The sequence below is a fragment of the Setaria italica genome, chromosome IV (genome assembly GCF_000263155.2).
Source record: "Setaria italica strain Yugu1 chromosome IV, Setaria_italica_v2.0, whole genome shotgun sequence".
Classification (NCBI taxonomy): Eukaryota; Viridiplantae; Streptophyta; class Magnoliopsida; order Poales; family Poaceae; genus Setaria; species Setaria italica.
In genome coordinates, this window is record NC_028453.1 from 35,545,271 (window position 1) to 35,557,786 (window position 12,516).

The window sequence follows — 12,516 nt, forward strand, 5'->3', positions numbered from 1 at the left end:
AATTGCATGGTGTGTTTTGATTGGTAACTTTCTTGTGCCTTCAAAGAACCATCAATATTCTATGTCCGTTGAGGGAAATTGCCTTAATGTTTTGGTGCATCGCCAATATTGTTGAAGTTTCTAGTATATGATGATAAAGGGAGCATGGCCGAATGGGATGTTCGTGTATTAATGCGTTTTTCTAATGTACTGGATATGGATCGAGTAATGTCCGTTGAGACAACCTTAATCAAGATTGATTTAATATATGCACTTCCAAGATTGATTTAATTTCAGCAAACAAGTGACATGGCTTGTTTTATGTTTTAATAGGTTACGCGGCCGCCCTGCCCTGCCCTGCTCTGCCGCCGCCGTCTGCTGCTCCGTGCCTCGCCCTCCCGCCGCCCCCCACCTTCTTCCTGCCATGGTTTTGCAAGGTATAAGCTGTGTATGTGGTTGTCGGCCATCGTGTCGTTGGTTTGCTGTGTATGTGGTTGTCGGTCATCGTGTCGTTGGTTTGTTGCAGGTTATGGTTACCTCACCGTGCAGGGAAGGTGCTGCCGAATTTATAATTGACACTATTATATTCCTTTGTTGCAGAAGAGGCTATTGCAAAGATCATTCCCCACCGTCCTCGACTCGTCACTTTGCATGACAGCAAGGTGAGGCATCCTACACCCCTCTTTCCGTATGATGTGAAACATAGGATGTTCGTATATCACGTAACCTAGCTAGGCGTCTCCCGTTCGAAAGAGATACGGTTAGAAATATGCAGATCTTTGCATATCTATAACTGTATCTGTTTTGAATTGTCCACATTTTTTGAACAGCCCGAGAATGTGTAGATGGGGTTAGTTTCCATGCTCTACTCTGATTCAAGATAGAGTTTTGGCAGCATCTCCCTGTTATTTTCCGGATACACAGTCTCCCTGCCGGGACGTGTATTTGAAGAACAGCAGGGAAGTACTACCGAAATACTATGTCGGATAGGAGTAGAGCATGGAAACTAACTCCATCTACACATCCTCAGGTAGGATTATGACCTATCTTCACCTATTAGACAGTATAGGAACCTGTAGATGCAATTGATTTTTAAAACAGTATAGCAACCTGTAGATGCAATTGATTTTTATATTACTTGCTGATATGTTAGATGATGGATGACCATGAGTGGATGTACACGGGTTGTTCTAGTCATGGTTTGTTGACCGATGAATGGATTGAGAAGACCGATGCTTTCTTGGAACTAGCATTTGCCAGGGTTAAAGGAGCGCTTGTCACTTGGTGTCCCTGCAGCATTTGTGCAAACTCGCGTCGACAAACAAAGGTGGTCATGGGTCAACATCTTTTGAAAAATCGATTTACGACAGACTATACCCGGTGGATACCATGGTGGATCCGATCACGTGAGAGACGAGGTCGTGAGACAACGCATCAAGGATTATGATGTTGATGCTGGGGTATGATACATGTTAAATGACTATCATGAAGCACACTTCGATGAAGGACGTAGGGAGGAGGAGCCAAAGGCAACTGCAAAAGCGTATTACGATATTGTCTGCGGCACAACAACCTCTTCACGGGCATACCAAGGTTTCTCAACTGGATGCCATTGCACGCCTAATGGCTGTAAAGTCCCAATTTAGCTGGAGTCGAGAAGCCTTCGATGTTATGCTGACAGTTTTTGGTAGCCTGCTCCCACATGGTCACATTCTGCCAAAGAGCATGTATAAGGCACAGAAACTCCTTCGTGCACTTAAGATGCCATATGAGCAGTACATGCTTGTTCGAAGGGATGCATCTTATTTAGGAAAGAACATGTGGAATCAAAGTACTGTGTGAAGTGTAAATCCTCTAGGTTCCTGGAGGTAGACTCTGGTGATGGTCAGAAGAGGCAGCTCGCAATCCCTGTGAAGATCCAACGGTACCTTATATTCATACCGAGGATCCAACGACTTTATATGACTGAGGAATCTGCAAAATAGATGACATGGCACAAATACGGACGTCGATACAATCCTGAGAAGCTAGTACATCCATCCGATGGTGAAGCATGGACAAGGTTTGATATGATTTATCGTGAGAAAGCTCTAGTGGCTCGTAATGTACATGTTGCGCTGGCAACAGATGTGTTCAATCCTTATGGAATGGCGGTTGCCCCATACACTTATTGGCCCATGTTCGTTATCTCCCTCAATCTCCCCCCCTAGCGTCCTATTTTAACAACATAACATATTCTTATCGTTGATAATTCCTGAACACCCGAGGAATAATATGAGTGTGTACATAGAGCCTCTGATTGATGATTTGGTCTGTGCTTGGGAGGAAGGGGTATGGACATACGACCGAGCTACAATGACAAACTTCAAAATGCATGTTTGGTACCAGTACTCCCTGCATGACTTACCGGCGTATGGGATATTTCGCGGCTGGTGTGTTCACGGGAAGTTCCCATGCCCTGTATGCAAGGCGTCTCTGATGTTCATTTGGTTGACGAAGGGTGGCAAGTTTTCTTTGTTAAACAAACATCGACAATTCCTCCGTCTTGACCATCCATTCAGACGAGATCTCAAGAACTTTACGAAAGATGTCATAGTTGAAGACCCTGCACCCCAGATGATGATTGGTGCCGCGGCTCGTGCTCAGTTAGATGCTCTCGAGGTCAATGACCAAGGAGATGGTTTTCTGGGATATGGTGAGCAACATGCCTGGACTCAGAAGTCGTGCTTGTGGAACCTCCCCTATTTTGATGACCTTTTTCTTCCACATAACATTAATGTAATGCACACTGAAAAGAATGTTGTCGAGGCAATTTTTGGTACAATCATGGACAATCCTGATAAGACAAAGGATAATGCTAAGGCTAGAGTGGATCAAGCGAGGTTATGCAATAGACGAAAACTAGACATGACGCCTCCCAGAGGTGGCAAGTCATGGAGAAAGCCTAAGGCTGATTTCGTGCTGATGAGGGCCCAAAGGAGGAAAGTACTATAATGGTTCCAAATGTTAATGTTTCCTGATGGGTATGCAGCGAATCTGAAGAGGGGAGTGAACTTAGGTACTTTGCGAATCAACGGGCTCAAGAGTCATGACTACCACATATGGCTTGAGCGGCTACTGCCGGTGATGGTTCGACGCTATGTCCCTGTCTGGATAGTGCTAGCGGAGTTGAATTTCTTTCGCTAGCTTTGTGCTAAGGAGTTATCTCATACCGTGGTTGCAGACATAGAAAGAATGACGCCTGTGTTGCTCTGTAAGATGGAGAAGATCTTTCCACCCAACTTCTTCAATCCGATGCAGCATTTGATTTTGCACCTCCCATATGAGGCATGAATGGGGGGTCTATGCATGGCCATTGGTGCTATTCAATTGAGGGATGTCAAAAGGTTCTTCAAACTAAATGTAAAAATAAATGCAAAATTGAAGCATTCATAGCAGAGGCATACATTCTGGAGGAGGTGTCAAACTTCACAACAAAATACTATGCTGACAACCTTCCTAGCGTGCATAATCCACCCCCTCGTTACAATGCTGGCGAAGATGAATCGAACCTTAGCATTTTCCAAGGGCAACTCGGAAGTGCAAGTGGTGCGACTAACAAAACCTTAAAACATGAAGAGTGGCGCACTATTATGCTATATGTGTTGACCAACCTATCCGAAGTGGAGCCGTACATGCTGTAAGTTCTCAACAAACTTGTTCTCAAGTAGTCATAATTTTGTGTCCAACTCCCTTATTTCTCGTTGATACAGGGAATTTCATCATCAATTTTGGCGTGAATCAAGGGAACCTACCCCGTAGGAAGCTTCAACCCTTCTTAGAGAGGGTGCGGGAAATGGAATGCCCGATTTTATTTCTTGGTTCAAATAGAAGGTACTGTCCAATTTGGCTCGTACTTAGTTTGACAATAAAAGTTGCTCGTACGTACGAATAATATAACGAACTACCCTGCTTGAACTTGTAGGGACAAACCGATGCATCTATGAGTGCCGAGTTGAGACAGGTTGCCGATGGTTGTGCCTATAGGGTCACGTCATTTACCGGTTATGACGTGAATGGATATCGCTTTCACACAACAAGCCACGAGCAGAGTCGGCCCAATTGAAGAACCACAAATACCAGAGTTTTTACACAAGGCTTTGATGGGTTGAGTATTACGGAAGAATTGAAGAAATATACGAACTCATGTTTCATGGTTGCAAACCGCTTAATCCCGTCATATTCAAATGCCATTGGTTTGATCCTGAAGTAGTGAGACGGACCCCTAATCTTGGGCTAGTCGAAATTCGACAATCATCCATCTTACCAGGAAATGATGTCTATATTGTGGCTCAACAGACCACGCAAGTTTATTATCTCTCATACCCGTGCCAAACTGTCGATCGTTTTAAGGGTTGGGATGTTATGTACAAGGTATCGCCACATGGTAAACTACCTGTCCCAAACAATGAAGATTACAACATAGGCCCCAACACATATGACGGAGAGTTCTTTCAAGAAGATGGGCTCGAAGGAAGTATTGAGATAGACTTAACCGAAGCGATGGGTATGGAAGTAAATAATGAAAGGGGTGCTGACGAGGACGTAGGAGACGAGGTTCAGAATGTGAAGGACTTAGAATTACTTCAGTGATTACATTGAGGCAATGACGGTGATAAAAACATTCCTCCTTTGGAGCACGTCATAATTATATCGACACGCGTGATAGTGATGATGAGACTTATGATCCAGCTAATCCCGATCATGATGATTATTTCTAATACATGTATGATCTGTACTAATTGATTTATTATTTGTCATACCATGTTATTTTCTAAGTATGTTTTGTTTATTTTGCATCTCTTTCAATGTATTATCTGTGCTAATTGGTTTACTCTTTTTAATTGCAGGTGATTGAACAATGGTGGGCGGTTTGAGGAAGATAGCATCACTTTACGCAAGAGCGACCAGTAGAGGGTCTGACGCAGCTGAAGGGTCCAACGTAGCTGATGAGTCCGGGAGGGGTCGAGGGAAGGGTGGAGGCAAGACAAGGCACCGTCACATGTACCTTCATCGTCGTCTGAGTCTGAGGAGGTACCTTCCGCGCACGCATCCTCTGATGAGGAGCAGGTACAGGTGGAGGAGGTGGCAGGGGGTTCTGGTTCCTCTAGTTCGATGCGTGTCTGGTTGCGAGGTCCCTCGACCCTCCCGAGGCGACTGATACATCCTGAGAGACGTCCGCTGATTCGACCCTCTGGGTCCAAGTAAGTAACTTTATATGTTATCACTAATTTTTCGTTTGATATGTTCAAAATTATAATAAAAACTAATAATTTATCTTAATCACTTGGGTAGGGGTTGGACGAAGGTCGGTGCAAGGATGCCATGTCAACGCAATCCTTGGTCTTCTGGTCAGGCAACTATTCCCTAGCCTGGTGGAGTTCGGCGGAATTGTCGAGCCGGCCTTCATGTGGGACCACTACGCCGCCACCCCTGACGTCCCTGATCGGGATGGCAGGGTATTCGCCAACAAGGCGCAGCAGGTTAAGGCCGAGCTGTGGGTAAGTCTTTCTTGCACTACATTGCTCAATACATCGCATTCATTGGACATTCTTGAAATAATGACCGGATATATCGTGTCTATATACAGGACTTCTTTAGATGCCAGGAGGGATACGAGGCCAGGGAGAATGCTGTGGCTGACAAAGCCGCCAAGAAACTCATCAAGGACATGCACTACGAGGTACGCGTCCAGGTCATCGTCACATACCACATGGGCATCCTTCGAGTGAAGATCTCTAAAACTGAGACAAGAACCATGAAGCTAACCCGGAAAGAATACTTGAAAGTAAATATAGAACATTAATACTTATTTTTCCTGAGATTTCATTTTCTTATATGCTATATACTTGATGATGTACGTGCCTCCGTGGTGGTGCGCCCAGCATCTCCAGTGCTGGGAACGGATGGTGGACAACTGGTGCGACCCCGAGTAGGAGGAGACTCACTACGCTTGCCGGGAGCGGCGTTTGCTGATGTCGGGTGCAACACACCATCAAGGCAACCTCAGCTTTGCCGAGTGTTTTTGCCAGTTCGCACTCGGCAAAGAGGCCGACTTTGCCGATTTTTTTTTGCCGTTAGACACTCGGCAAAGCCGCCATCACCGTCTTCTCCCCGTCATTTTTTTCGAGAGCCGGTCTAGCACTCAGCAAACTCTTTGCCGAGTGTCCGACAAAAAACACTCGGCAAAGAAACATTTGCTGACCAAATCGATGCTGAGTGTAACACTCGGTAAAGCCTTTGCTGAGTGTTTTTTAGCTTCGCCGAGTGCCCAGAGCACTCAGCAAATCTACTGTTTCCAGTAGTGTAGCCCACAAGGTCGGCAACGTCGGCGGCTTTCACACGTATAGTCATCTGGCAACGAACTATTTCAAGCCAGTGGCTATCACTATCAGAATACTGGAGGGCTAGGCACCAGTGAAAGTTGGTTTTTCCAGGCAAGGTCGTCGGTTCGCAGCATGCTTGCCTTTTAGGAGCACTGACCACCGGCTCGCTGCCGAAATAGGCAGTTGATACTGCTCACTCTGCCCACCAGTCACCAGGCCACCATGCTGCAACGCTCATCAGCAGCCAGCAGGTTCTTGCTGCTGCTTATTGCCGTTGCCGCCGCCACCTGGAACAGCTTCTTCCTTGTCGCCGATGCACGCGCACTGCAGCAACGACCCAACCAGCCAAACGGCGTCGCTAGCGCGAGCTGCGTACCCCACGAGAGGGAGACGTTCCTTCAGGCGAGCCGTCGCCAGCGACCCTGCAGGCCGCCTCGCGTCGTGGCGGGAAGAAGACCATGACTGCTGCTGCTGGAGGGGTGTCCGGTGCAGCAACGTTACTGGCCATGTGCTCGAGCTTCGTCTCCGAGCCCTGCCTGTCCCCTGCGATCTCAGTTACGATGACGATGATGATAACATCCTTGGTGGCCCCGATGACTTCGACGACAAAAGTCACAAAACCTCTATGTTTTGATGGAGCAACAGCTCTGCAATTCCAGATAGCTCCTCTGCTCTCTCTGGAGCGCCTGGAGCATCTCGATCTCAGCTGGAACGGCTTTCAGGAGGGATCACCAAGGCTGCCGGGGAGCTTGAGATACCTGAACCTCTCCAACACGGGGCTCGGAGTCGGCGGCGATGCCGGTATGGTCCTCTATCAGCTCGGTATCAGTAATCTTTCAAGACTTCAATATCTCGACCTTTCCAACACTTGGCTTGAGGGTGTGGTGCCTCCTCAGCTCAGTAATCTCTCAAACCTTGAATATCTCGACATCTCCAAGATTGGGTTCGACGGTGTGCTGCCTCCTCAGCTCGGTAATCTTTCGAAGCTTCAGTATCTTGACATTTCCGGCAACGACAGGATGAACTCCTCGGATATGTCATGGGTAGAACAACTGCAGTGGTTAGGGTACCTTGATTTGGGGAAAGTAGACCTCAGCAAAGCATCCAATTGGGCTCATGCCGTGAACATGGTCCCTTCACTCAGGGTTCTTGTTCTTTCTGACTGCAAGCTTGCATGTGCAAACCAGTCGCTCCCATACGTAAACGTCACTAAACTTGAGAGTCTCGATCTCTCTGCGAACATTTTTAATCATACAGCGGCATCTTGTTGGGTTTGGAATTTGACAAGCCTAGAGTACCTGAACCTTAGATTCAGTACTTTACTTGGTCAGGTCCCCGATGCACTAGCAGGTATGTCGTCCCTCCAAATCCTCGATTTTTCAGTGCGTAATTCTGTCATGATGCTGCCATGCTTGCTGAGGAGCCTGTGCGATTTAGAAATCCTAAACCTAGAAGGATCTCTTTCGTCTGGGAACATGACAGAGTTGATTGAGAGTTTGCAGATGAATTGTTCATACCAGAAAATACAAGAACTGAATCTGGCAGGTAACTTTATCAACGGAACCATACCAACTGGGATTGGGCGATTTGTCAGCTTAGTCACTCTCGAACTCCATGACAACAAACTAACCGGACTTGTGCCTCTTGAGATCAGTATGCTCACAAAGTTGACTGTGATGAACCTTGGTTCTAATAATTTGCATGGTGTCATCACAGAAGAACATTTTGCTGGACTTCGGAACTTAAGAATGATAGGCTTGTCTTATAATCAATTGGAAATTGCAGTAGGTCCTGAGTGGTTACCGCCCTTTATTAGACTAGAAGATGCGTATTTTGCATCTTGTCATATGGGTCCTCTGTTTCCTTTCTGGCTGAAACATCTGCTGGATATTGACCGGATTAACATTTCAAGCGCAGGAATAGTTGATTAACTTCCCAATTGGTTTTCTACAGCATTTGCAAAGGCCACTCTTTTGGATATGTCCAATAACTCGATCCATGGTGGGTTGCCAAAAAACATGGAAATCATGTCGCTGAAAGGACTCTTTTCGGCTTCAAACCAACTAACTGGTCCAATAAACCTGTTGCCAAAAAACCTTACAAGACTGGACCTCTCAAATAACTCATTTTCAGGACCTCTGCCATCAAACTTTGGAACTCCAAATCTCCGCTGGGTGCATCTGCCTTCCAACTCCTTCTCAAGTCACATCCCAGATTTTATTTGCGAACTGCAGGAACTACGTATCTTAGATCTAGCCAGCAATCTTTTGGAGGGAGAATTTCCTCAATGCTCTGGGACGATGTCACAAAGGAGTGCTCTTATTTTAAGTAAGAACAACCTCTCTGGCATGTTCCCATCTTTTCTGCAAGACTGCACACAGCTGGGGCTCCTAGATCTATCAGGGAACAAGTTCACTGGAAGGTTACCTATCTGGATTGGGGACTTGATGGAATTACAGTATCTAAGTCTAAGCAATAATTTGTTCTACGGGAACATTCCTTTCACCATTACAAATCTTGGGAAACTTCATGATTTGAATCTCGCAGGCAATAGTTTATCAGGAGCGATACCTTGCCGTTTGTCAAATTTGACGGCGATGGCAGGATATGGTAAGCATGATGGTGGTGAGCAAGATTGGTACTTTGATACATCTCCAAGTATGTTATCTGTTCTGACAAAGGGCCAAGAACTTCATTATGGTGGTTTTGCACTTCCCAGCATGGTGAGCATTGACTTGTCATCAAACCACTTAATTGGTGGAATTCCAGAAGGATTATCTTCTCTTGAGCTTTTAAAAAATTTAAATTTGTCAAGGAATTACTTGAATGGAAAAATTCCAGATAAGATTGGCTCCATGCGATCATTGGAATCACTTGACCTCTCAAGCAACAAGTTTTCAGGGGAGATCCCACAAAGCCTGTCAAATTTGTCATATTTGAGCTACTTGAACCTGTCATACAACAATCTATCAGGAAGAATACCATCAGGATCACAACTTGACACCCTTTAACTGGAACATCCAGATATGTAAAGTGGCAACAGTGGCCTTTGTGGGCCTCCTCTCCGAAGAAATTGCTCAGGAGTTATTGCAAAAAATCATGGCTGTGGCAGTCAAAACAAAGCTGCACATGTAACCGAGCCAATGTTCTTCTACCTTGGGCTCGGGTCAGGATGGGTTGTTGGTCTATGGGTGGTGTTTTGCATCTTGCTTTTCAAGAAAACATGGAGGACTGCATATTTCCTCTTTTTCGACAAGGTGTATGACAAAATATACGTGTTCGTAGTTGTTACTTTGGCAAGCTTTGCCCAAAAGACAACGGCACGTTAAGCTAATCAGGAAGCTTTGGCTAGAACAACGTTTGCAAATGAGGGCATACTGCGAAGCAGCTGGTTTCTTTCCTTTGTGTTGCTTTGTGACGTCTCCACGTTTAATTAGCTATGTGTGCTGTTTATTTGAAAGTTGAAGGTGTACATTTTCTTTTGCTTTGTGTACACTACCTGTCCGTATATGCAGAAAGGCCAAACAACGACATTATCTATCTGTTCTGAAGTTAACCGTTTCTTAATTCCTGCAATGGAAGCAATTACACCCTTCTGTTTTGCATTTGTCATGGAACCAAGGAATATGATGTTGTCACTGATAGGATTCGAAGGTCTTAGAGCAAGAAGAACCCATCCTAAAGAAAAAACAGACAAATCCACCAAATTCTGGTCGGTGCACAGTACTTTTTTTTTTTTTTGAAACTGGTCGGTGGACAGTACTTGGTCGCACAGATGAAACGGCAGTAAAGTACGACTGCTGGCAAAGAACCTGTCCTGACGAGAGGAGAACCTCCGAGCCGTCTGTCAGTCAGGCCGTCAGGCGGCTGTTGACATCTCCGTTGACCTACGTTTCTCCCCGGAATATGCTCTGGGAAACCGTGTGGTCCCTCCGTCGCTCGTCCCCTCGTGGCAACCGGTTGACGAGGCGTTGACCAGCACAGAGAGTGACCTTCTAGTAGCCTACCAGTGCAGTGCCAGGAGCCGAGTGCCGGCCTCTGGAGTTCAAGCGTTGTACACTCAGGGCGTTTGATCCTCGAGTTAAAGTTTAGTCCGTATCATATCGAATATTCGGAAACTAATTAGGAGGACTAAATATGAGTTAATTATAAAACTAATTGCATAGATGGAGGCTAAACGGCGAGACGAATCTATTAAGTCTAATTAATCCATAATTAGTAAATGGTTACTGTAGCAGCACATTGTCAAATTATGAACTAATTAGGTTTAATAGATTCGTCTCGCCGTTTAGCCTCCATCTGTGCAGTGGGTTTTGTAAATAGTTTATATTTAATACTTCTAATTAGTATCTAAACATTCGATGTGACATGAGCTAAATTTTAGGGAGGAACCAAACACCTCCTTATTACTCTTCTTTGACTGAAAATCTGAAGTAGAGTCACTGGCGACTGTTTTTCGTGTGGGCATCGTACGATTTTTGTCCGGTATATGGATTAGCCGTCGTTGTCTCGCCAGCGCGGCGTCGTCTAGTCGTGCGTAGCGCTGGAACAGTGCGCACCCTTCCATTTTTTGCGAGGAAAAAGCTAGGAAGCCCGGTGGTGTCGTCGTGATCCTCGAGAGAAACTGCTGGGAGACTAGACTACTGATGAGTGATGACAAGGGCGTTACATGGCATACACATAACGCGATCTACTGCTATGCACCATCACCACACACATCTTCATTGTGTTTTTCTTTCTTTCTTCGAGAGATTAAGAGTTGCTCCTATGCAGTTAAGATCGACCGCTCTAGCTGTGAGCCAGCGAATGCTCTAGCTTACCCTCTTCGTATCAAATTGTAGATAGTTTAGTTTTTCTATGTTTATAAATTTTGCTACGTATCAAGACAATATATATCTAGTTGCACATATATATAAAAAAATTATAAATTTAAAAAAGTTAAAACAATCAATAATTTAGGATGGAGTATAAATCAAAGTTTGGATTATTTGGCGTAAACTCTCAGTGCCCCGTAGTCGATCTCTTTCACCGATGTAAAAGGTTTGGCATCACTCCCCAATTGCGAGTTTTTCAAAAAAAGAAAACCGATTGCGACTGTTATTACCATGTGCTACACGGGTGCCGATCGGTATAGAAAAGGGTGCATGTGGTTATTTTATATAATTTAACAGCGCCCATTGCTTCTTTCTTGCCTACGCTTGTTTCGAGAGCCTCGCTGCCGTTTGAATTATATTCATTTCCCTCTTTGTAAAGCAATTCTGCCTTTGAGATGTAAAAGTGCAGAGATTAGGGACCCTCTCTCTCTACTCGACCCCTCCTGTACGTCAAGGTAAACCTCCAGCGATCACCAATATTCCGAGTAAAGTTTTCTTGAATTTTGAGTGTATACTCATGGATGGTCGTCAATTCTCTTGATGGACTGTATTCACATCAATCTGTGTGGCTGTGCATATAAAATAGAAAAAGATCAGCTATCGCATCCCCGTGATGTCACCAACTGCTTACGCCAGCATCTTTTTAAGGTCTCTCTCTAGAGAGAGAAAGTGAAAGACCAAAAGGGGCATAAAGAAAGTACGGTGGTGAGAAGATAAATAGGTAAAAGTGATATCATGGATTTTAGCTCTATCCATTAGCTATATCTTCAAATGGGAGTCTAATTGGTGGAAGTGCTAAACTTTAGATGGGTTAAACTTTAGTACTTGTTAAACTTTAACAATAACAATAGCACATCCAAATAGGCTACCAGCAACACCTTCCCCCATACAAATTCAGAATTCTTATTACCATACTTTTTTTTTCAACTTCTATTTTTCCCTCTTGGAAACAATGCTTTGCTTTTTCTCTATTGCCGGCATTTTATTTCTTTTTTTTTTGAACGTTGTGGCTGAATAAAATGGTTTATTTCTTTTTTTGAACGTTGTGGATGAATAAAATGGAACTCCTTAGTCCTTAAGGTTAGAAATGCTTTAAAGTGCAACTTGAAGAAACTTCCACGTACAAGAATCCTCTCCCCCATTTTAACCCCATTTGTGAACTATTCATGGTCGGATGAGCGCATCCATAAGATTGCTGGTAACCTCTTATCCATTTACACTGCTATTACACATGTATTGGAGAAAGGAAGGCACATCCGGTCCAAGTCCAAGCATCTTTTACGATGGGTTTCTACAAA

At 44.7% G+C, this 12,516-nt stretch overlaps 2 protein-coding genes across 2 annotated transcripts; both read left to right on the forward strand.

Moving 5' to 3' along the window:
* The first annotated feature begins 4,880 nt into the window (after positions 1 to 4,880).
* LOC111257092 lies at positions 4,881 to 5,824 on the forward strand. The gene is made up of 3 exons (XM_022826146.1): positions 4,881 to 5,222; positions 5,314 to 5,519; positions 5,609 to 5,824. The coding sequence occupies exons 2-3, from the start codon at positions 5,427 to 5,429 to the stop codon at positions 5,822 to 5,824; spliced, it is 309 nt and encodes a 102-aa protein (XP_022681881.1). The 5' UTR covers positions 4,881 to 5,222; positions 5,314 to 5,426.
* Positions 5,825 to 6,802: 978 nt separating this feature from the next.
* On the forward strand, positions 6,803 to 9,355 carry LOC105914245 (probable LRR receptor-like serine/threonine-protein kinase At4g36180). The gene is made up of 2 exons (XM_022826147.1): positions 6,803 to 7,543; positions 8,579 to 9,355. Exons 1-2 carry the CDS (start codon positions 6,803 to 6,805, stop codon positions 9,353 to 9,355), a joined length of 1,518 nt encoding a protein of 505 aa, XP_022681882.1.
* Positions 9,356 to 12,516: the final 3,161 nt, after the last annotated feature.